The sequence below is a fragment of the Desmodus rotundus genome, chromosome 4 (genome assembly GCF_022682495.2).
Source record: "Desmodus rotundus isolate HL8 chromosome 4, HLdesRot8A.1, whole genome shotgun sequence".
In the NCBI taxonomy this organism is placed as follows: domain Eukaryota; kingdom Metazoa; phylum Chordata; class Mammalia; order Chiroptera; family Phyllostomidae; genus Desmodus; species Desmodus rotundus.
Window position 1 is genome coordinate 26,663,800 of NC_071390.1, and position 21,864 is coordinate 26,685,663.

The 21,864-nt window shown below is 36.2% G+C and overlaps 1 protein-coding gene across 3 annotated transcripts in view; it reads right to left on the reverse strand.

Moving 5' to 3' along the window:
- Positions 1–21,864, reverse strand: part of HELLS (helicase, lymphoid specific) — a 37,551-nt gene continuing 15,687 nt past the window's right edge. For all 3 annotated transcript variants that reach the window (XM_024563465.4, XM_045197790.2, XM_045197791.2), the window contains exons 12-22: positions 18,669–18,765; positions 17,425–17,586; positions 14,521–14,660; positions 14,076–14,214; positions 12,857–12,940; positions 12,655–12,774; positions 10,855–10,971; positions 10,228–10,387; positions 7,255–7,351; positions 7,095–7,171; positions 1–558 (exon numbers count right to left, since the gene is read on the reverse strand). In XM_024563465.4, the coding sequence (XP_024419233.2) occupies positions 464–558; positions 7,095–7,171; positions 7,255–7,351; positions 10,228–10,387; positions 10,855–10,971; positions 12,655–12,774; positions 12,857–12,940; positions 14,076–14,214; positions 14,521–14,660; positions 17,425–17,586; positions 18,669–18,765 (1,288 nt within the window). In that variant the 3' untranslated portion in view covers positions 1–463. The remainder of the gene's footprint in view (positions 559–7,094; positions 7,172–7,254; positions 7,352–10,227; positions 10,388–10,854; positions 10,972–12,654; positions 12,775–12,856; positions 12,941–14,075; positions 14,215–14,520; positions 14,661–17,424; positions 17,587–18,668; positions 18,766–21,864) is intronic.

A 21,864-nucleotide genomic window follows, 5' to 3' on the forward strand; every position in this document is an offset into this window, starting at 1 on the left:
TCTTATAATGAACATTTATTTGGTGAACCATTTTATAGCAATAGATCCTAAAATCAAACAATTTCTTATTTAAACAGAAAGCACAATCCCAACCTTTCCCCCATTAAAAGCCTACTCCATAACTGAAGTACCCAAAACCCATAAACCATACTGCTAAAGAGGGGAAGTGAGGGGGGAAAGACAGTAACCTTCCACAGGAAGACTGTATAAATCTGGCAGTGACTTAGTACACATCAGGCCGTGCCCAAGGGTACTACTGAGTTGGAAAAATTAACCAAAAATCTAAACTGAATACGTCATTCTTAATAAGGCTCAGAAAATTACCACCTACTAATTATGCAGTGTTACATTATGTAAACTGAAATAATCAAAAAGTAAAGTAGACAATCTGGACTTTAACACCAATATAGGTAAATCTGTAGATGTAAACAAGAAATTTAAAAAGACATTCCGTAGCTCCAATTTAAAACAAACATTCAGGGCTGGAATCTTCAGAGTTTTCTAGTATCTTGAATATTCCCATCTTCTCTTTAATTGGTCCTGAGGCATTCATTTGATCTAAGAGAAAAATATTAAAATAAGTATTTATTTTTTTAAGTGTTAGGAACCTCAAGAGGAATACTGAAAGATGTCCAATATGTTGTTATGAGACATGAGTCATCTGCAAATAATTTTAAAACAGACACAAACATGGATTAATAGCACCCAAAGCAATCAAGTTCACTATTTCACAACTAGAACCGGATCCAGGGGACACACAAATTGAAACATGAGTTTGCCAATCAAAATTACTTCCACTAAATTTAAGATACACAGATGCAGAGAAATAAACCACCTGAATTGTGTTCTCAAATATGTCTTTTTTAAAAAGCCCAATTATGGTTAGTTTAAGAGCAGGTAGGTAATAAGACACCCTGAAGTTTTATCTTTATATACATTCCCATTACCAATATGTGATCTTTTGTCAATCTAACAGGTGGGGAATAATATCTCTAAAGTGAATTATTCTGAGTTCTAGGAAGGTTGAAGTATCTTTGTATGTTCCCTGGCCTTCACTTTCTCTCCTGGTATTTGCCGGCTCATACACTGTCCATTTTTCTTGGTAATTTTTACTTATTTATATATAATAAACATTTTCTGTCTGCTATATGTTGCAAAATTTTGTGGTTTATTTCTTATTTCTACTTATGGTATTATCCATTCTTACTGACGTCTTTAAATTATTGCAATAAAATCTATCAAATTGCTCACTTAGCTTGTGAGATGTTAAGATCTCTTTTCCTGTCTTTCAAGTTAAAAGTTTTGCTTTTATTACCTAGGTTTCTACTACTTAATTGTTCCTTTATCTAAAATTCATTCTTGAGTATGGTATGAGGTTTTCCGTGATTGATTACAAATTGTCCCAGCATCATTAACAGGAATTTCACCTCCTCCACTTGGAAACACTATTTCTGTCACGGATTTTTCCATGAAAGTTTGGCTGACCTTCTAGATTTGCCATACCACTACTCAATTTATCTCATTGTATGTTAATACTTTTTTAAAGTTTATTTATTTATTTATTTTTAGAGAGGAAAGGGAAGAAGAGAGGGGGAGAAGCATCAATGTGTAGTTGCTTCTCTCACACCCCCTACTGGAGACGTGGCCAGCAACCCAGGCATGTGCCCAGACTGGCAATCAACCAGCAACCCTTTGGTTCCCAGGCTGTCACTCAATCCACTGGGCCACACCTGCCAGGGCCAAATGCTAATGATGTTATGATTTTTTAATTAAGTTGTAACAGTCAATAATTAGTATAATCTGTTTTGATCATACTAATACCAGATCATAGTATAACCTGGTATGATCTGTTTTGCTCTTCAAAACTATCTTGGCTCTTGTCCTTTTACTTCCTCATAAAAAATTTAAAAACAGCCTGTCCAAAGTTCTTTAAAAAGTCAAATTGGGATTTAATTAATTAGAAGATAAATGTAAGGCATATAAGTGAATTTGAGGAACAGTGACTTATTTTTAAATATTAAACATTCATATCTGTGAATTTGGTTAAATCTGTACATTTATTCAGTCTTTCTATTAATGTCCTTCCATGTCTCAATTTCTTCCATAAGGCCTTAAAGAAACTGTTATATTTAATCATAGTTATGTTATACAGTTTTGTAGCTATTATTGTCAGATCTTGTTTTTTAAACAACTATTATGGATACACATGGTATTAATTTATAAGCATCCTTCTTGAATGCTGCTCTAAAAACTTCTAGATTCTTTTGGACTTTCTGTAAATACCATTACGCCACCTGCAAATACAAGCAATATGAACTTTCTTACTATTATTCCTCTAACTTATTTTTATTATCTCATGGTATTAGTTAGAAATCCCGTGTACACTGTGCAATGCTATGAGAGGTGTTATCCGCGAATGTTCTTTTTTTAAAATCCTCACCCAAGGACATTTTTTCATTGCTTTTAGAGAGAGGAAAACAGAGAGGAAGGGAGAGACAGAAACACTGATATGAGAAAGAAGCATTTCTCATGTCAATGAGAAATTGGTATGTTCTCATATCAATGAGAAATTGACTGGTTGCCTCCTGTACACACTGGGGCCAGGGACTGAACCCACAATATAGGTATGTGCCCTGATAGGGAATTGAACCCGCAACCTTTCAGGTACTGGATAAAGCTCCAACCAACTGAGCCACATAGGCCAGGGCTATCCTTGAATGTTTTTTAAAAAGCTTTTATTTATTTACAGAGTGAGGGGAAGTGAGGGAGAGAGGAAGAGAAACATTCACAGGGGACAACCTAGCCTGCAACCCAGGCAAGTGCCCTGACAGATAATCAAACTAGTGACCTCTCAGTTTGTGGGACAACCCCCAACCCACTGCGCCAAATCAGTCAGGGCTATCCTTGAAATTTCTTAATTTTAGTAGTAGTTTCCTAGATGAATGCATTTTTATCAGATTAAGAACATTCTTCTGTATGCCCAGTTTAAACATCGAGGGGGATTATGATGTTTTATCAAGTGGGTTTTCACTAAGTAGTTCTCCTTTATTCAGTTAATACGAATTATTATTTTCAAATGTTACACTGCAGCAGCAGCCCCAGTCTCCTCTCCATCCACCCAGCTGATTTTTGATAATATATTTAAGATTTGGCCATAATGCTTTTTCTTCCTCTCCCATATTTTTTCATGGACTATTTGAATATTATAATGCATATAAACATACAAAGAACTAAGAACAGCTAAAACTCAAATGTAAGAGCTAAAACTATAATTCTTAAAGAAAACATCATGACCTTGGGTTTGGCAAAGATTACTTACACACAATACCAAAATCATGTGATATAGCAACAAAAAAAGTAAAGTGGAGTTCACCAAAAGTAAAAACTTTTGCCCTTCAAAAAGGTACTAATTAAGAAAGATTAAGACACAGGCTAGGAGAAAATATTTACAAAACATATGTGATCAAAGAACTTAATCTAGAATATGTAAGAATTCTTTCAAGTCACTAGTAAGAAAACACAATTTTTAAAAGATATCTGACTCTAAGTTGAAGACACCATTACACTATACATAGTGGTCTGCTAGTGAGTATCTTGCAATTGGCTCCCCCTCTCCAGACAGGCTTATAGTTTTTGCCTGTTTCCAGTCTTATATATTCTTACCATCACCAATAACACGACACGGTGTTAATATGCTGAACAGAGTTGCAAAAAGATGAGCAGTAGCACACCATTATGCAGTATTTCTACCATAAAGACAAAATATAAATAAATAATCAAGAGCATAAGTACCTATGTTATAAAATAATTAGGAAATGTTGAGTTTTAAATATTATATCTGTGATCACCACGATAGCACCACTTAACTCATTATTTAAAAATTTGATAAATAAAAGAAGTAATTAATTCCGTCACATCTGCACAGATTATATCTTAGAGCAACCAAAGAGCGGACAAGGTAAAGTTCTTAATAGAGTAACTCCCAGCCAATAAAGGAATGGTAGAACAAAAAGTCACCATTTTGCAATCCTTAAGGAAAAAAACGTTCAAAACAATCATTATCAATGGATGCTAAAACTATCAGATTAAATAAACAGTTGACAGGAAACTGTAATATTAAAATCAACCTAAATCTGCTCATCAATCTTAGCTCACTAAAAATAAGAAACTCAGCTATTATGTGCCTCCTAGTATGATTTAAAATATGAGAACAAAGCACTGGTTTCCTAAAATATGGAACCTGGAGGTAATTATGCCTACAGAGCTATTTACACAAGCTATTCATTACTTTATACAAAGAAAATAAGTAGACAGAGGAAGAAGTCAAAGGATAATACAGGGGGCAGGGGGGAAAAAAATCAGCCCATTTCAGAATCTAGGTCATTTTGTAGAACAAATTAACAGGTTTCTCCAAGAAATGGCATGAAAAAACAAAAGTGAGGAGGGTGTTATAGAAAATAGGAAGAGCCTTATATTAAGGAAGAGCTAACCCCCATTATCCACAGATTATTTCAAAAAATTCAAGAAGATGGAAGACTCCCAAGCTCATTTTATGAAGCCAACACCATCCTAATCCTAAAACCAGATAAAGACATAACAAAGAAAGAAAACTTCAGGCCAATTTCGCTGATGAACATAGACACTAAAATCCTCAACAAAATATTGGCAAACCACATCCAGCAATACATTAAAAAGATCATACACCACGATCAGGTGGGATTCATCCCAGAAATGCAAGGATGGTACAATATTCACAAATCAATAAACATAATACACCACATAAACAAAAGCAAAGACAAAAACTACATGATCATATCAATAGATGTGGAAAAAGCATTGGATAAGGTGCAACACCCATTTGTGATAAAAACACTCAGCAAAGAGGGAGCATTCTTCAACATAATAAAGGCTATATGAGAGACCTACAGCCAACATCATAGTCAACGGACAAAAACTTAGTGCTTTCCCACTAAGATCAGGAACAAGACAAGGATGCCCTCCCTCACCACTCCTATTCAACATAGCATTGGAAGTCCTAACCACAGCAATCAGACAAGAAAAAGAAATAAAAGGCATCCAAGTTGGAAAGGAGGAAATGAAACTGTCACTGTTTGAAGATGACATGATAGTGTACATGGAAAATCCTATAGACTCTACCAAAAAACTACTTGACCTAATAAATGAATTTGGCAAAACAGCCAGACACAAAGTCAGTATTCAGAAATCAAAGGCATTCTTGTACACCAACAATGAAACATCAGAAACAGAAAACAGGAAAAAAAAATCCCATTTGATATAGCAACAAGAAAAATAAAGTACCTAGGAATAAACCTAACCAAGGAGGTAAAAGACCTGTACTCAGAAAACTACACAACACTGAAGAAAGAAATTAAGGAAGACACAAACAGATGGAAGCATGTACCATGCACATGGATTGGAAGAATTAACATCATCAAAATGGCCATATTACCCAAAGCGATTTATAGATTCAATGCAATCCCTATTAAAGTACCCATGACATATTTCATAGATATAGAATAAACATTTTAGAAATTCATACCGAACCATAAACGACCCCAAATAGCTGCAGCAATTTTGAGAAAGAAGAACAGAGCAGGAGGGATCACAATACCTGAGATCAAACTGTATTACAAGGCCACTGTAATCAAAACAGCCTGGTACTGGCATAAAAACAGGCACATAGACCAATGGAACAGAACAGAGAGCCCAGAAATAAACCCAAGTCTCCATGGTCAATTAATATTTGATAAAGGAGGCAGGAGCATAAAATGGAGCAAAAATACCCTCTTCAACAAATGGTGTTGGGAGATCTGGACAGCTATGTGCAAAAAAATGAAACTTGATCACCAACTTACATCACACACAAAAATAAATTCAAAGTGGATAAAAGACTTAAATATAAGTCATAACACCATAAAAGTTCTAGAGGAAAGCAATGGCAGGAAAATCTCAGACATTCCACACAGGAACATCCTCACAGACACGTCCCCTAAAGCAAGGGAAATAAAGGAAAGAATAAACAAGTGGGATCTCATCAAAATAAAAAGCTTCTGCAGGGCTAAAGAAAACAGCACTAAAATACAAAGAGAACCAACAGTATGGGAAAACATATTTGCCAATGATACCTCAGACAAGAGTGTGATCTCCAAAATATATAAAGAACTCACACAACTCCACTCCAGAAAGACAAACAACCCAATTAAAAAATTGGCAAAGGACTTGAACAGACACGTCTCCAAGTAAGACATAAGGAGGGCCCAGAGACATATGAAAAGATGCTCAGCATCACTAGCCATCAGAGAGATGCAAATTAAAACCACAATGAGGTACCATCTCACACCGGTCAGAAGGGCCAACAATCAAATCAACAAACAACCAATGCTGGCAAGGTTGTGGAGAAAAGGGAACCCTAGTACATTGTTGGTGGGAATGCAGACTGGTGAGGCCACTGTGGAAAACAGTATGGAATTTCCTCAGAAAACTAAAAATGGAACTGCCTTTTGACCCAGCAATTCCGCTGCTGGGATTATACCCTAAGAGCCCTGAAGCAGCAGTCCAAAAGAACCCACGCACCCCAATGTTCATAGCAGCACAATTTATAAGAGCCAAGTACTGGAAGCAACCTAAGTGCCCATCAGCAAATGAGTGGATCCAAAAACTATGGTACATTTACACAATGGAATTCTATGCAGCAGAGAGAAAGAATGAGTTTATACCCTTTGCAATAGCATGGATGGAACTGGAGAGCATTATGCTAAGTGAAATAAACCAGGTGGTGTGGGACAAATACCACATGATCTCACCTTTAACTGGAACATAATCAACAAAAGAAAAAAGCAAACAAAATATAACCAGAGACATTGAAGTTAAGAACAATCTAACAATAGCCAGAGGGGAGGGGGGAATGGATAGTGGGAAGAGGGGATTACAGGAACTACTATAAAGGACACAAGGACAAAACCAAGGTGGAGGGTGGAAGTGGGGGAGGGAGGTGGGGAGAAAATGCAGACAACTGTAATTGAACAATAAAATAATATAAAAATTTAAAAAAAAAAAACATGGGTGATATTTACCAATAAGGTCACTTCGATCTAACAACAACTCTAGATCTTCATCACTAATGACTTTCTCTCTTGATCCTTTTACTTCCCTATAAAAGAAAGCAAAAAATCAGGTCTATATGATAAATCAAAACAATGAATTACATTTTTCTAAAATTAAAAAACATCTTACCTCTCATAATCTCTAGATTTTAATAATTCCATTAATTCTTTAGGATCTAAGAAACTCTTAGACGTATTTAATCCAGATCGACCACCTTTGAAATGATCTAGAAAAAGTTTTCAAGAAATTCAAAACATTGAAAATGGTTTGTAAAACCAAAAGACATTACAAACTAATCAGAACTACTTACATTAAAAAGGACAGATAAAACCATGTTTTGGTAAAGAAGAAAAGCAACTGAAATTCTCAAACTTTTCTGGTAAGAGTATAAAAGAATAAGTCCACTTGGGAAAAGTTTGATAGTTTCCTATAGGTAAACACAGACCCAGAACAAATAAATGCTTTTGTCCACAAGTACCTGTATAGGAGCAGCTTACTGAGTCAAAGTCTATAATTCAATCAATCAGTAGAAGAATGGATAAACTATTCAGCAATTATTAAAAAAAAAACCAAACACCGAATTTCTAACACACACAACAGATGAATTTCAAAATATTATATTGAGCAAAAAGTAGCTAGACAAAAAAAAATTAAAGAAAGACATAAACGAAGGATGCAGGAAACCTACTTGGACAATGAAAATATTTGTGACTTTGATCTAGAGCAGGGGCCCCAACCGCTGGTCTGTGAACAGGTCCAGGGTTGTTAGAAACTGGGCCATAGAGCAGGTGAGTTCAAAGACAACATGCTTAAATCATCCTGAAACCACTCCCCTACCTCAGTCCGAGGAAAAATTGTCTTCCACGAAACAGGTACCCAGTGCAAAAAAGGTTGGGGACTGATGTTCTAGAGGATTACTACGTGAGTACAATATATGAAATCTGTCTTGGAAAAGTCCAGCCAATTAATATATAATAAGAATGGTTTGAATGACACTGATTTAACCTGGCAGCCATGGCAAGTGGACTGGAATGCACATGTCTGAACAATGAGGACTTCACTGTGCTAGTCAGTGGGGGTAGTAGATACCTTTGTGTGAGCATGTGTAATGTCTGGCCATTGCATTCAAAATGACTGAGCCAGTAGAGGAATGAATCTGCACCAAATTTTGCATTAAGCTTAAACATTCCTTTGTGGAAACTATTTGGGTGATTCAGAAGGCCACAGCTATGGGCCCACTTGTGCATCTCATCTCGCACAGAGGTTCTGGCAAAACATCAAATCACCCAGGTGACTCAGCCCCTCTACAGCCCAGATCTGGTACCCTGAGACTTCTGGCTTTTCCTAAAACTAAAATCACCTTTGAAAGGGAAGAAATTTCAGACCATTGATGACATTCAGGAAAATACAACAGGGCATCTGATGGTGATTGGGAGTACTGTGTGACGTCCCCAGGTGCCTACTTTGAAGGGGACTGAGGCGTCATTGTCCTAAGTATGATGTTTCTTGTATTTTCTTCAATAAATGTCTCTATTATTCGTATTACATTGCTGGATACTTTCTGGACAGACCTTGTCATACATAGCTCAAAATTCACCAAGCTGCACACTTAAAATATGTACATATCTCAATAAAAAATAGTATTTAAAAAATTCCTTTCAAATTAGTTTGAAACTTAATTTCAAAATACTAAAAATAGAGCTTAGCAAAATAAAACTATAAACTTTACTTAATTTAAACTACATTCAGTAAACAAAGTACATATTCCATCAAATTCCTAAAGCAGCATAGATGAAAAATTTTTAATTTGCAGAAAATCTTCTTAGGATAAAGTTCTTTTTTCCCTCCAATATGTATTCTAACTATAGTCTGAATGTTACACCAAGTCAAATCAAAGATGCCCATAACCTAATCCATATTTCCCTCAAAATCCGATGCACTAACGAAAGTACAGCAGGTCCCTGAATAATGGTGTTTTACTATAACACTGATGAGATGCCACAGGAACATGACTCTTGTTTATATTAAGTAGCCTACGGTAAAACTAGTTTTGTGATACATCATTTCGCCTTAAGTCACAGAAACTGTCATCAACATGAAGTGAGGAGTTACTATATATCCAAGTAGAAAAGTAGCATAAAATACATTGATAGTAATTTTTTAAAAGATTTTATTTATTTTTAGAGACAGGTGAAGGGAGGGAGAGAGGGTAAGAAACATGTGTATGTGGTTGCCTCTCGAACTCCCCCTACTGGAGACCTCGCCCACAACCCAGGCATGTGCCCTAGACTGGAAATCGAACTGGCAACCCTTTGATGCGCAGGCTGGCACTCAATCCACTAAGCCACACCAGCCAGGGCCATTGATAGTAATTTTCAACATTATGATGATGTTCCCATTTCTCTAGGCTTCACAACTAACAGATATTTTCTACCTTTCTTATGGTTGCCATCCAGTCATTTATTCAAATATAATTTTACATTCAATGAATAAAAGGAGAACTTCAAAGAAGCGCAAGGAACAGAACAGAAAAAGCCCATGCCTCACCTACTTCATTTCCCCTACTCCTCAGAATCCTTTCTAGATTAGAAAACACTGTATTTTTTTAAATACCATGGTCAAAAGTATGAAAACGGTACTCTGGAGTAAAAAAATTTATGAATGAGTGGTTCAACAAAGTAAGTTGATTTGTTTTTTAAGAATAGCACTACTTCAATGTACCTTTCACATTCTAGTATTTAATACATTAAACTGGTAGAAGAGGCCTGGAAGTTTTCTTAAATCTTTTGACAGGCAAATCTCTTACCAAGAGTAAGAATTAACATCATTTCAAATCCCTAATATATTTTTGATAGGCACTTTGAAATTATCCTTGATACTTTTCTCAGCCTTCTTTGTTCCTCATGTAGACAACTCAGTATTTTTTTTGTTATGTCTATGGTCACCTATCTACGTCTTTACAACTCCAAATTTCCCACTGCCTATTTAATTAATCCTGAACTAAGCAAGCCTCACTAATTTCTCTTACAAAGAAAGTAACAATAACAAAAGTCCACAACACACAACAAACTGAAGGAAAAAGTACTAGAAAGTGAATCTTACTTTTATGGATAATCAACTTTTCCAGTTTTCTTTTAGCTGCTGCTCTTTCCACAATTTTCTGATCGATAGTGTTTGCTGTAACAAGACGATACACAACAACTGGCTTCGTCTGACCTATTCTATGACATCTGTCCTGGGCCTGAAGATCAGACTGAGGGTTCTTAAAGCAAAAAGGAAAAATAACCTTTAACAACATATGGTTAAAATTATTTAAACTTACACAATGTGTGGGTAAAGTCAACATATACAACTAATAATCAGGGGTGTCCAACCTTTTGGTGTCTCTGGGTCACCATTAAGTACATTGCGACATGTAAACACACACAAAAAGTGTTTTAAGTAATTTTACAATTTTGTGTTAGGCCATATTCATAGCCATTCTGGGCCGCATGCAGCCCATGGACCATAGGTTGCATACCCCAAAGAGTACCTTAACTCAATTTAGACTTCTAGAGTGGCTTCACTGAGAGAACATATCCAAGTATTAACACACAGGACACCTGGAAAATTATTTTTACTTATAATGGATACCTTTTCAAAACAAGTAAATGAAATGATAAGGCATACAATGAAAGACTTAAAAAATCTGGAATGTAAGATCAGCACATTATTATACACGCAACTTACCCAATCACTATCATAAATAACAACTGTATCTGCTGCAGTCAAATTAATGCCCAGGCCACCAGCTCGTGTACTCACTAAGAAGATAAACACTTCTGGATCTGTGTTGAAGTTGTGCATCTAAAAGCAAAGAGAACGTGAGCACAGGAATTAAGAAACAAACTTTCTGCCTGGAACATTAATAGGTTGCTGCATGTGGAACAGCTATCTTACTAGCATGTGTTTACCAGGAAAGGAAGGGGAGGTCAGCGGTGGGCCAAGGTCTGCAGATATAGCCCAGTATTCTTCAAACTTGATACGAGTTCTTCAGCATCCACAGGACTTTTGATGTGAGGTAAATATTGAAAACCCAGAGGCCATAAAAGTCGAAAAAGACCAATTTTCTGAAAACAAAGTACGAAAGACTCACCTCCCGTTGTACAAAAAAGTATAGACATGCCTACTTTTCAGGTTGTGACAAAAAACCAGGGGCTCTAGGACATGCTGTATCATTATGACCTTAAGAGAAGCCTGAGCCAGTCAAGCTCAGGCCGGTCATGTAAGTGCCCCGATTCTTTGACTGATACTCAGTAAAAACCCTGGACACCAAGGCTCAGGTGAGCTTCCCTGGTTTGCTTCCCATAAGCTATTACAAATTGTTTTTGGGATAAGTAAGTGCTATCTGTGTGACTCCCCTGGAAACTCACATCTAGTTTCTCCTTGACTTCACCTATCTAACTTTTCTCTTCGCTGATTTTAATCTGTATCCGTTTCACTGTAATAAATCATAACCATGACAGAAAGAAAGAGGCTTGAACCAAAAACACTGAGAGATTATTTTTACATACAACTTTTAAAGATGCATCCAAGGGAGGCCAAATGAATAATTCAGGTCTTCAAAACAATTATGTTAATGCAACATCTGCTCATGTTAACTTCATTTATTTTCAAAGCATCTATTTTATTAAGATCTTAACTTTGTTTAAAAAAGAAACCTCTCATCACAAGGCAAGTTTAAGGGAGATTATCTAATATTAGAAAACAGTATTAGGAAATATTATAAAAATACTAGGGAAAAAAATCTAGGCCATCCTCCCTCAAAAATGGTGATAAAAAAAAAAAAAACCCAAGTAGTTGGCTAGGAGATAAAGTCAGCAGGAAAGGGGGGTTACTCTGAGGGAGCATGGGGAAAGTTTTTGAGTAGATAGGTAATGTTCTGTATCTTCATAGTTTGTCTATTCATTTATATATATATAAATCAAAACTCAACAAATGCACACTTTCTTTTATCACCTTTGGAATATGTAAATATTACTCCAAAAGACAAAATACACTGAAGTAATTAGAAAGAAGTACGTAACATCTGTTATTTATTTTCAAATATACCAAAGAAGATGGAATATTGAATGGATACAGTAATGAATTTATGCTGTATCATGGTATGCAATAAAAAAAGAAAAAAGTCCTAATGGCAGGTTCTAGGTAGATTTAGAAGTGGTTGCTGTAAAAGTTTCAACTGCTATTATTGAAATTTTCATAGCAAAATGTTGCAAGTAGAATAAAGAGCCAAGAGGGAGAAAAAAATTTCTGTTATCCTATTATAGTGACTGTTCTGTGAGTAGGATATTAAGTAAGGTTGTGCCAAAAGATATAGTATATAATTTGATAAAAATTAAGACTAAATCAAAATGCTTGTATTTTTGATCCTGCTATAGGTCTTTTGTATCTTTATCATCAATTTGTGAGTCTACTTATAATATTACTTGAGAGATCAAGGTAACAGTTACAAAAAAGAAGTGGTGTGTATGACATAAATAGTCTTACATTTTCCTCTCTCTCTGAATAAGACATGGATCCATCAAGTCTGCTGAAGTTGAAATTTCTGAAGTGACAGAAATCCATCAAAATGTCCAACATTCTTGTCATTTGTGAAAACAGCAGCACCTGAAATTTAAATGTTCTCAGTATCTATACTGATTAATAAAGAATAATTAAACAATAAAACCCACCAACCAAAAAGTACCACCTTGTGACCTCTGGCTTTTAGTTCGGGCAGCATTCGATCCAAAATTAAGAATTTCCCAGAATTTGTTACTAATTCTTCATCGACCTTTAAAGTGGGAAAAGGAAAAAAAAAAGAAAAAGACAAAAAATAGTCATGACCATGACTAATAATTTGGCTTTCTCAAAATAAAAGCCATGTGACTAGTTCAATCTTCAATGACAAATAAATCTACACTTTTCTAAAGTGCAAAACTTTTTTTAAATTTGACCTTGTTGTTTCTTTTTATTAGAACATAATTCTTCCTCTAAGAAAGACATACTATAGAATTTAAAACTTATTTCACAAAAACAAAATTCAGTTTAAGTATAACCTTGAGCTGTCCTTCTCACCCCTACCCAAAGTCTTTGTGTAAGAGAATAAGGTCAAATGTACTGTATATATATTTAGGTTTATTCTTTATAACCAAGTATGTATTTTAAGAAAATTATGTATAAAAATCCCTGCTAGAACTCTCAGTAGATATTAAACAAGGAGTTTATAATTTATAAGTAACCTAGCATTGAAGATTAAGAAATTATTCACCTTCTGAGGAATATCAATACCTCATCATATTATCTTCTTTTTTATTCAAACGAAACACTATAAAGCAGTGTTTCTCAAGTATGGGCAATTTTGCCCACTACTCCCAGGGTATGTTGGCAGTGTCTACAGGTATTTTAGGTTGTCACAACTTGGGGAGGGAAATGCTGTTGGCATGTAGTGACTAGAGGTAGGAATGATGCTGAAAGGGCTACAATCCATAGGACAGCATCTCCTAGACAAAGAAATACACTGACCCCAAATGTCTTATTTCCAGGGGTGAGAAACCCTGTGACAAACTACTATGAAACAGTGTTATTAAGGATTGCTTAGAACTGATTTCCTTTAATACTATGATATTTTTCCACCAACTGCCCGAGAAAGCAATTCATTTAATCTGAAGTCCACAACTGAATACCAACTTTTTGATTTTCTTCTGTGACTCTTTGTTGAGATGTAAATGAGGATCAGAACAGTTCTGACAAGCTGAATGCCAACTAAAAGGAATACTGAAAAGGCTGGCAACTAAAGACGTCTCTAAATTTGCTGCATTACTGAAAAATTATATTTCAAATTTTCGAATATGGGAAGTGACACTTTCCCCAGATATAAAAAAGGCACACAAATCAGAACAGTGCATTCATTATTAAATTATATTTACCTTAAACTCTTGTGTGACTGGGTCTATAGGGTACTCAATCAAGTATGGATGATTACAGCATTTACGAAGTAGCATCATTATATTCTGCAGCTTCAGATTAACTTCAGAATCTACAGGAACACTCACTTCCACAACAGGTCTACCAAAAATATATAATCCGTGAATATAAGAAATATAAAAAACACCACAGTTTAAAAGATATCTTATTTTTAATCCTAACGTGGGGACATTTTTTCATTGCTTTAAGCGAGAGAAACATCAATGCAAGAGAGAAACACAGACTGGTTGTCTTCTTGTACATGTCCCAACCATGAATCGTACCCACAACCTGGGTATGTACCATGACTGGGAATCAAACCCCGCAACACTGTGATCCGTGGGACAATGCTCCAACCAACGGAGCCACACTAGCCAGGGCAAGGATACTTTATCTTTAAACTCACACCTTTCTCGGTCTAGCTCTGGTTGTATCTGACTGATCAATTTTTCCAGTTCATTAGGGGAATCATCTACTTCGCTGTAATTTATTAACTTTCTAGTTCGCCGTTTTGGTCGTCCAGTGGAACTTAGCTGAACCGTTTCTTTCTAAAAGAGAACAAATTAAAGGAATATCTGTTTAAAAACCTATACTCTTAAATTCTAAATACATACAAAGTGGGGTATAATATTTTAATGTACAAAATGTTTTAAATAAAAAGAAAAAACAATTTTGTCTTCATCAACTTTAATAATTTCCAAAGACACAAAATCAAGGATCTGTGAAATAAGGCTCCACATATCTACATGACAGAGGGCAGTTCTTTGGATTGGTATAATCTTGCAATAGATTTCTTCGCAATTGGCAACTACTATAAGTTTCTAATAACTAGAAAGCCATGCATATAGTCAAAAAGCAAAATTTAAAGGTGTCCCAGTCTCCAGTTATAAAATAATCACATTCCACTTGAATCTGTGTAATATAGTACGTGTCTAAAGAAGGTTATTTCTTTAAAACATTCTATTAGAATTTTTGGCTCTCAGTAACATCCTATGAAGGGATTGTGCTTTAGGGATTGGTCTAGTTGGCAAGCCCTTAGTATACTGCGGGTCTGTTCAAATCAAAACTCTTAACTTGCACTCTAGATGACTATAGAGATATTAATGCATAAGCCATCACTTAAATTTTAATAGGACAGAGAACCAAGATGGTGGTGTAGGTAGACACATGCGCCTCCTCGCACAACCAGAACTGACAGAAAATCGAACGGCAAGGAAGTCTGACACCAAGGGAAAAAAAAAATTAACATTCATCCAGACCGGTAGGAGGGGCAGAGACAGGCAGCCGGGGCGGAGAGGACTCAGACTCGCGTTGCCATAGCAGGACGGAGACTGGCGGAGTGTGGGACCAAAAGGGCAGGCTGTCTGACCACCAGCAGACCTTGCGGCCCCACGTTCGGGCAGATAAACTAAGAGGGCCGGACTCAGAGTGGCGGAGAACAGGGCAGGCAGAGCGGCGGGTAGCACCCCGAGGCCTCACACTCACACACAGATAAACCGGACAAACGGGGAGCAAAGCAGACCGGGCAGCCCAGGGCTCCAGCGTGGGGAAATAAAGCCTCAAACCTCTGACTGAAAATGCCCGTGGGGGTTGGGGCAGCAGCAGGAGAGACTCCCAGCCTCACAGGAGAGGTCGTTGGAGAGACCCACAGGGGCCTAGAGTATGCACAAGCCCACCTACTTGGGAACCAGCACTAGAGGGGCCCAGTTTGATTGTGGGTAGTGGAGGGAGTGACTGCAATCCAGTGGAGAGTGGAGCAGGAGCCATTGCTCCCTCTTGGCCCCTCCCCGACGTACAGCGTCACAGTGCAGCAACCAGTGTTACCCCGCCCTGGTGAACACCTAAGGCTCCGCCCTTTTAAGTAACAGCCTCTCCAAGACAAAAAAAAAAAAAAAAAAAAAAAGGCCCAAATGACAGAACACTTCAAAGCTCCAGAAAAAATACAACTAAGCGAGGAAGAGATAGCCAACCTATCGGATGCACAGCTCAAAACACTGGTTATCAAGATGCTCACAGAATTGGTTGAATTTGTTCGAAAACCAGATGAAAAAATGAAGCCTATGCTAAGAGAAACAAAGGAAAATGTACAGGGAACCAATAGTGATGCGAAGGAAACTGGGACTCAAATCAATGGTGTGGACCAGAAGGAAGAAAGAAACATCCAACCAGAAAAGAATGAAGAAACAAGAATTCAAAAAATGAGGAGAGACTTAGGAACCTCCAGGACATCTTGAAACGTTCCAACATCCGAATCATAGGGGTGCCAGAAGGAGAAGAGGAAGAACAAAAAATTGAAAACTTATTTGAACAAATAATGAAGGAGAACTTCCCCAGTCTGGCAAAGGAAATAGACTTCCAGGAAGTCCAGGGAGCTCAGAGAGTCCCAAAGAAGCTGGACCCAAGGAGGAACACACCAAGGCACATCATAATTAATTATATTCCCCAAGATTAAAGATAAGGAGAGAATCTTAGAAGCAGCGAGAGGTAAGGAGACAGTTACCTACAAAGGACTTCCCATAAGACTGTCAGCTGATTTCTCAAAAGAGACCTTACAGGCAAGAAGGGGCTAGAAAGAAGTATTCCAAGTCATGAAAGGCAAGGGCCTACATCCAAGATTACTGTATCCAACAAAGCTATCATTTAGAATGGAAGGGAAGATAAAGTGCTTCTCAGATAAGGTCAAGTTAAAGAAGTTCATCACCACCAAGCCCTTATTATATGAAATGTTAAACGGACTTACCCAAGAAAAAGAAGATCAAAAATAGGAACAGTAAAAATGACAGCAAACTCACAGTGATTAACAACCACACCTAAAACAAAAACAAGAGCAAACTAGGCAAACAACTAGAACAGGAACAGAACCATAGAGATGGAGATCACATGGAGGGTTGTCAATAGGAGAGTGGGAGGGGGAGAGAGGGGGAAAGGTACAGAGAATAAGTAGCATAAATGGTAGGTAGAAAATAGACAGGGGGAGGGTAAGAATAGTATAGGAAATGCAGAAGCCAAAGAACTTATAAGTATGACCCATGGACATGAACTATATGGGGGGAATGTGGGAGGGAAGGGGGTGGGCAGGATGGAGTGGAGTGGGGGGGGGGAATGGGACAACTGTAATAGCATAATCAATAAATATATTAAAAAAAAGAAAAAAATTAATAGGACCATAGAATGACTGGTCTCATGCCTTTCACTCCTGTTAGAAATTCACCCTCATAAAGTCCTGAAAACAGATGAGTCACGAGACTAAAATCAGCCATGAAATTTTCTATGCCAATATCGTTTACAGTATATTTCAAATCCACATCCTACCTTACTGGATCCGAACATGTTTGCGATTGTACGGTTCACAATGGCTGTATAAAAGATCTCTTGTTTCTTTGAAAGTGGTGCATAAACAACTACTTCTCGTTTAGGAGGAACTTCAAGAGCAACATCAGATTTTAGTCTTCTCAGCAAGAAAGGTGTTAGAATCTAAAATGTAAACATGAATAAACATGTGAATTCTGTACACTCCTATGGTTTAGGGAACACTCTCCTCACAGGTCCCTTTCTCTTTCTCCCTATATAAATATTAAGTCTCGAAAAGTGAGATAACAAAAAGTCTCCTTGAAATTTTCCGTGACCAGATCACCTCACGATAAACTCATAATATTTATCTATAGCATTTCACAGTTTATTAATTTTTCTAATGTGCCTTAAATATTTTTAGAAGTTGAAATAAGTAATATCTGTCCTTCTTAAGGTAAAACTAATAGCCCACAGCTTTTAAAAAGCAATGTTTTGGATTAGTAGAAAACCGCTGATTCAACCAATCAACCAACCCAGAGATGTGGTCATGAAAACCTTCTATACATTATAACACTTTAGATTTAAAATTACTCTTTCATTAGCTGTGTGATGAAGTGATTACAACATTTACAGAACTTAGAAGCAATACATAATTATATTATTAAACTCCTTAGGTCTCTAGAAGAAATATTCCAGAGGTAAGGAATCAATAAGACTTTATAGGAGAAAAAGAACATTACCAATAGTTTTTTAAAAAAAGTATCTGTAGACATCAGCCCAGAAACAAATATACCTAAAGGAAATTAACTTGGAAAGAAAGGGGAAAAGATATGGTAGGGTACATAATGATTTGGTGTATTATTTTTACTTTCCATTTCTACACTGTTTCAGATTTTTATTATAAATATGTATAAGCTTTAAAGTGAAAAGTTATAAGGATTTTTAATGAAACTGTCAAAACACAATTCAGGAGGTTTTTATGTCCATTTAAACATATCAGTAACCATCTGAGGTCAAATGAATATACATTAAAAGGGTGAAATTTCAAAACACACTTGAATTCTGCTATAGAGCCATGTGACTCTGGGGGTAGGGGTATATGCTAAATTTGGGAAGTAGTTCATTTTTCTAAATCTACTACAAAGAGCTGAATAGTGGATCTGTAGACTTCCTTTTTTATTCTGAGTCTATCAAAATAAGAAATAAGAAAAAAATAAGAGTAACCAAAATAAGAAAAAGAAACAAAATAAGAAAAAAAATAAAACCTGGTGCAGCATATGCAATACATTCTGTTCTCTTTCTTTAGAGATAATATCTTCAGCAGTTTCAGAAAGACTAGTGATATCGAACCAAGATTCAAAGCTGTAAGAGAAATGATTACAAGTTAGGCTATCACATAAATTAATTATATTAACATCACGTTTTACATTTTTAATTTTATATTAACTTGAATATTAAAAAGCAGATATTTTCTTTTTTCTTATTTATTGATTTTAGAAAGTGAGGGAGAGAGAGAAAAACATTGATTTATTGTTCCACTTATTTATGCATTCACTGGTTGATTCTTTTATGTGCCCTGATCACGAATCAAACCTGCAACTTTGGTGTATTGGGATGATACTCCAACTAACTGCGCTAGCCAGCCAGGGCAGAAGCAGGTATTTTCTTAAGGGAACATTTGCTTGTTTGTTTTTTTGATTTATACATTAACATAATCTTACAACCATATGAAAATCAAATAAACATTAAGTACGTATTTTTTTTTGTTTTCTGAAAAACAGACTACCACATAGAGCACCTCATTTGGATGTGTCTGGAGTCCTGGAACCTTAACTACCCTACATTCCACTACAAATGGACCTTGAGAGCTTGCCTGGCGGTTCTAGCAGGGAAGTACAGCCATTGCCTTAGCTGCGACAGAAAAAACATCCCTTTTCTACCAGGGACTTTCATCCTCCTCTTCAACCTAGCACACAGCTTCAGGAGGAAAACACAAGGAATGGTGAGGGACAAGGGGACACACACCAAGCCTGCTAGATTAATCAACCCTGGTTATCAACGGTGTGACAGGTATTGCAGCAAGATAACCCTCACATCCTAAGGTACATACTATGTGCAACAGTTTAGTGAAGGAATAGAAATGTAAACTACCTTTGAAATCCAAGCTGGTTTAATATCTCTCTTTAGATATAAATAAGACCTGCAGCAACTAATATTTTTAAAATTCAACATATATAATCGTAACTACTATATAGTCTTAGTTATTCACAAAGTAAGAAAAACTATTAAAAGGAGCAAATAAATATAAGAATGCCTTAAGTCTATACAATTAAACCTATATTGTCAGGTAAATGCAATGGGGAAAAAAAATCAGTAATATTTATATGCAGTAGTAGACCAGATATTCCTAAACTTTGAGCACCTGAAGCACCTTTTATGAATTCAGATTCTAAGGTCCTATCTCAATATTTTAACTCACTAGGAATACGTAGGACGTAGAAAGACTGTCCTTCACAAATGTTCCCTACTAACAGACAGCCAGCCCAGTCTTGGACCAACATTTGGTAAGCAGAGGTAAACATTTTACTGTCAAAATAAAACATTCAATTTCCCCATATTAAATTACCTTTCCTCTTTCACTGATGCCAAAAAAACCCCCAATTATTTTGCTCTCCTGATTTTGATATTTCCATCTTAATTATTTTTAACTTCTGTTAAGATCATTTTCTCTTCCATTCTAAGCATACTATTTTCTAAAAACTATTTTTCCTCTTTGGTTTTCAAAATATAAGCTAAGATTCAAACAGTTTATAGAATTAAAAGCACTAGGTTAAGATAAAGACACAACAAACAAAGAAATATACAGGCCAATATCGCTGATGAAAATAAATGCTAAAATCCTCAAAAAATATTGGCAAACTGCATCCAGAAATACATTAGAAAGATCATACACCATGATCAACTAGGATTCATTCTCAGGGATGCAAGGATGGTACAACATTCACGAATCAATAAACGTAATACATCACATAAAGAAAAGGAAAGACAAAAATCACATGATCATATCAGTAGATGCAGAAAAAGCATTTAGTAAGGTACAGCACCCATTTATAATAAAAACACTCAGCAAAGAGGGAATAAAGAGAGCATACCTCAACATAATAAAGGCCATATAGGAGAAACCTACAGCCAACATCATACTCAATGGGCAAAAACTAAAAGCTTTCCCAACAAGATCAGGAACAAGACAAGATGTCCACTTTCACCACTTCTATTCAACACAGTATTAGAAGTCCAAGCCATAGCGATCAGACAGGAAGAAATAAAAGGCATCCAAATTGGAAAATAGGAAACAAAACTGTCATTGTTTGCACATGACATGATAATGTACATAGAAAATCCTCCACCAAAAAACTGCTTGACCTAGTAAGTGAATTTGGCAAAACAGAAGGATACAAAGTCAATATTCAGAAATCAAAGGCATTTTTGTGCACCAACAATGAAATATCAAAAAGAGAAATCAGGAAAAAATCCCACTGGATACAGCAACAAGAAAAATGAAGTACCTAGGAATAAACATAACTAAGGAGGTAAAAGACCTGTACTCAGAAAACTATACAACACTGAAGAAAGAAATTAAGGAAGACACAAAAAAATGGAAGCATGTACCATGCTCATGGATTGGAAGAATTAACATCATCAAAATGTCCATAAAACCCAAAGCAATTTATAGATTCAATGCATTCCCTATTGAAATACCGATGACACATTTCACAGATATAAAATAAACACTTCAAAAACTTATATGGAACCATAAACAATGCCAAAGACCACAGAAATTTTAAGAACAAAGGAGGGACCACAGTGCCTGATATCAAACTATGTTACAAGGCCACTGTAATCAAAACCATCTGGTACTGGCACAAGAACAGACACAATGAACAATGGAAACGAATAGAGAGCCCAGAAATAAACCCAAGTCTCTATGGTCAATTAATACTTGAAAAAAGGGGAAGAAACATAAAAACAACCTCTTCAACAAATGTTGTTGGGAGAGCTGGAAAGCTACATGCAAAAAAAATGAAACTTGATCACCAACTTACACCACACACAAAAATAAATTCAAGGTGGATAAAAGACTTAAATATGAGTCGTAACACCATAAAAGTCCTAGAGGAAAGCATTGGCAGGAAAATCTCAGATATTCCACGCAGCAGTATTTTAACTGATATGTCCCCTAGAGAAAGGGACATAAAGGAAAGAATAAAGAAATGGAATCTCATAAAAATACAAAGCTTCTGCACAGCTAAAGGAAACATCAGCAAAATAAAAAGAGAATCAACCATATGGGAAAACATATTTGCCAATGATACCTCAGACGAGGGCCTGATCTCCAAAATATATAAAGAACTTACACGATTCCACTCCAGGAAGACAAACAACCCAATTAAAAAATGGGCA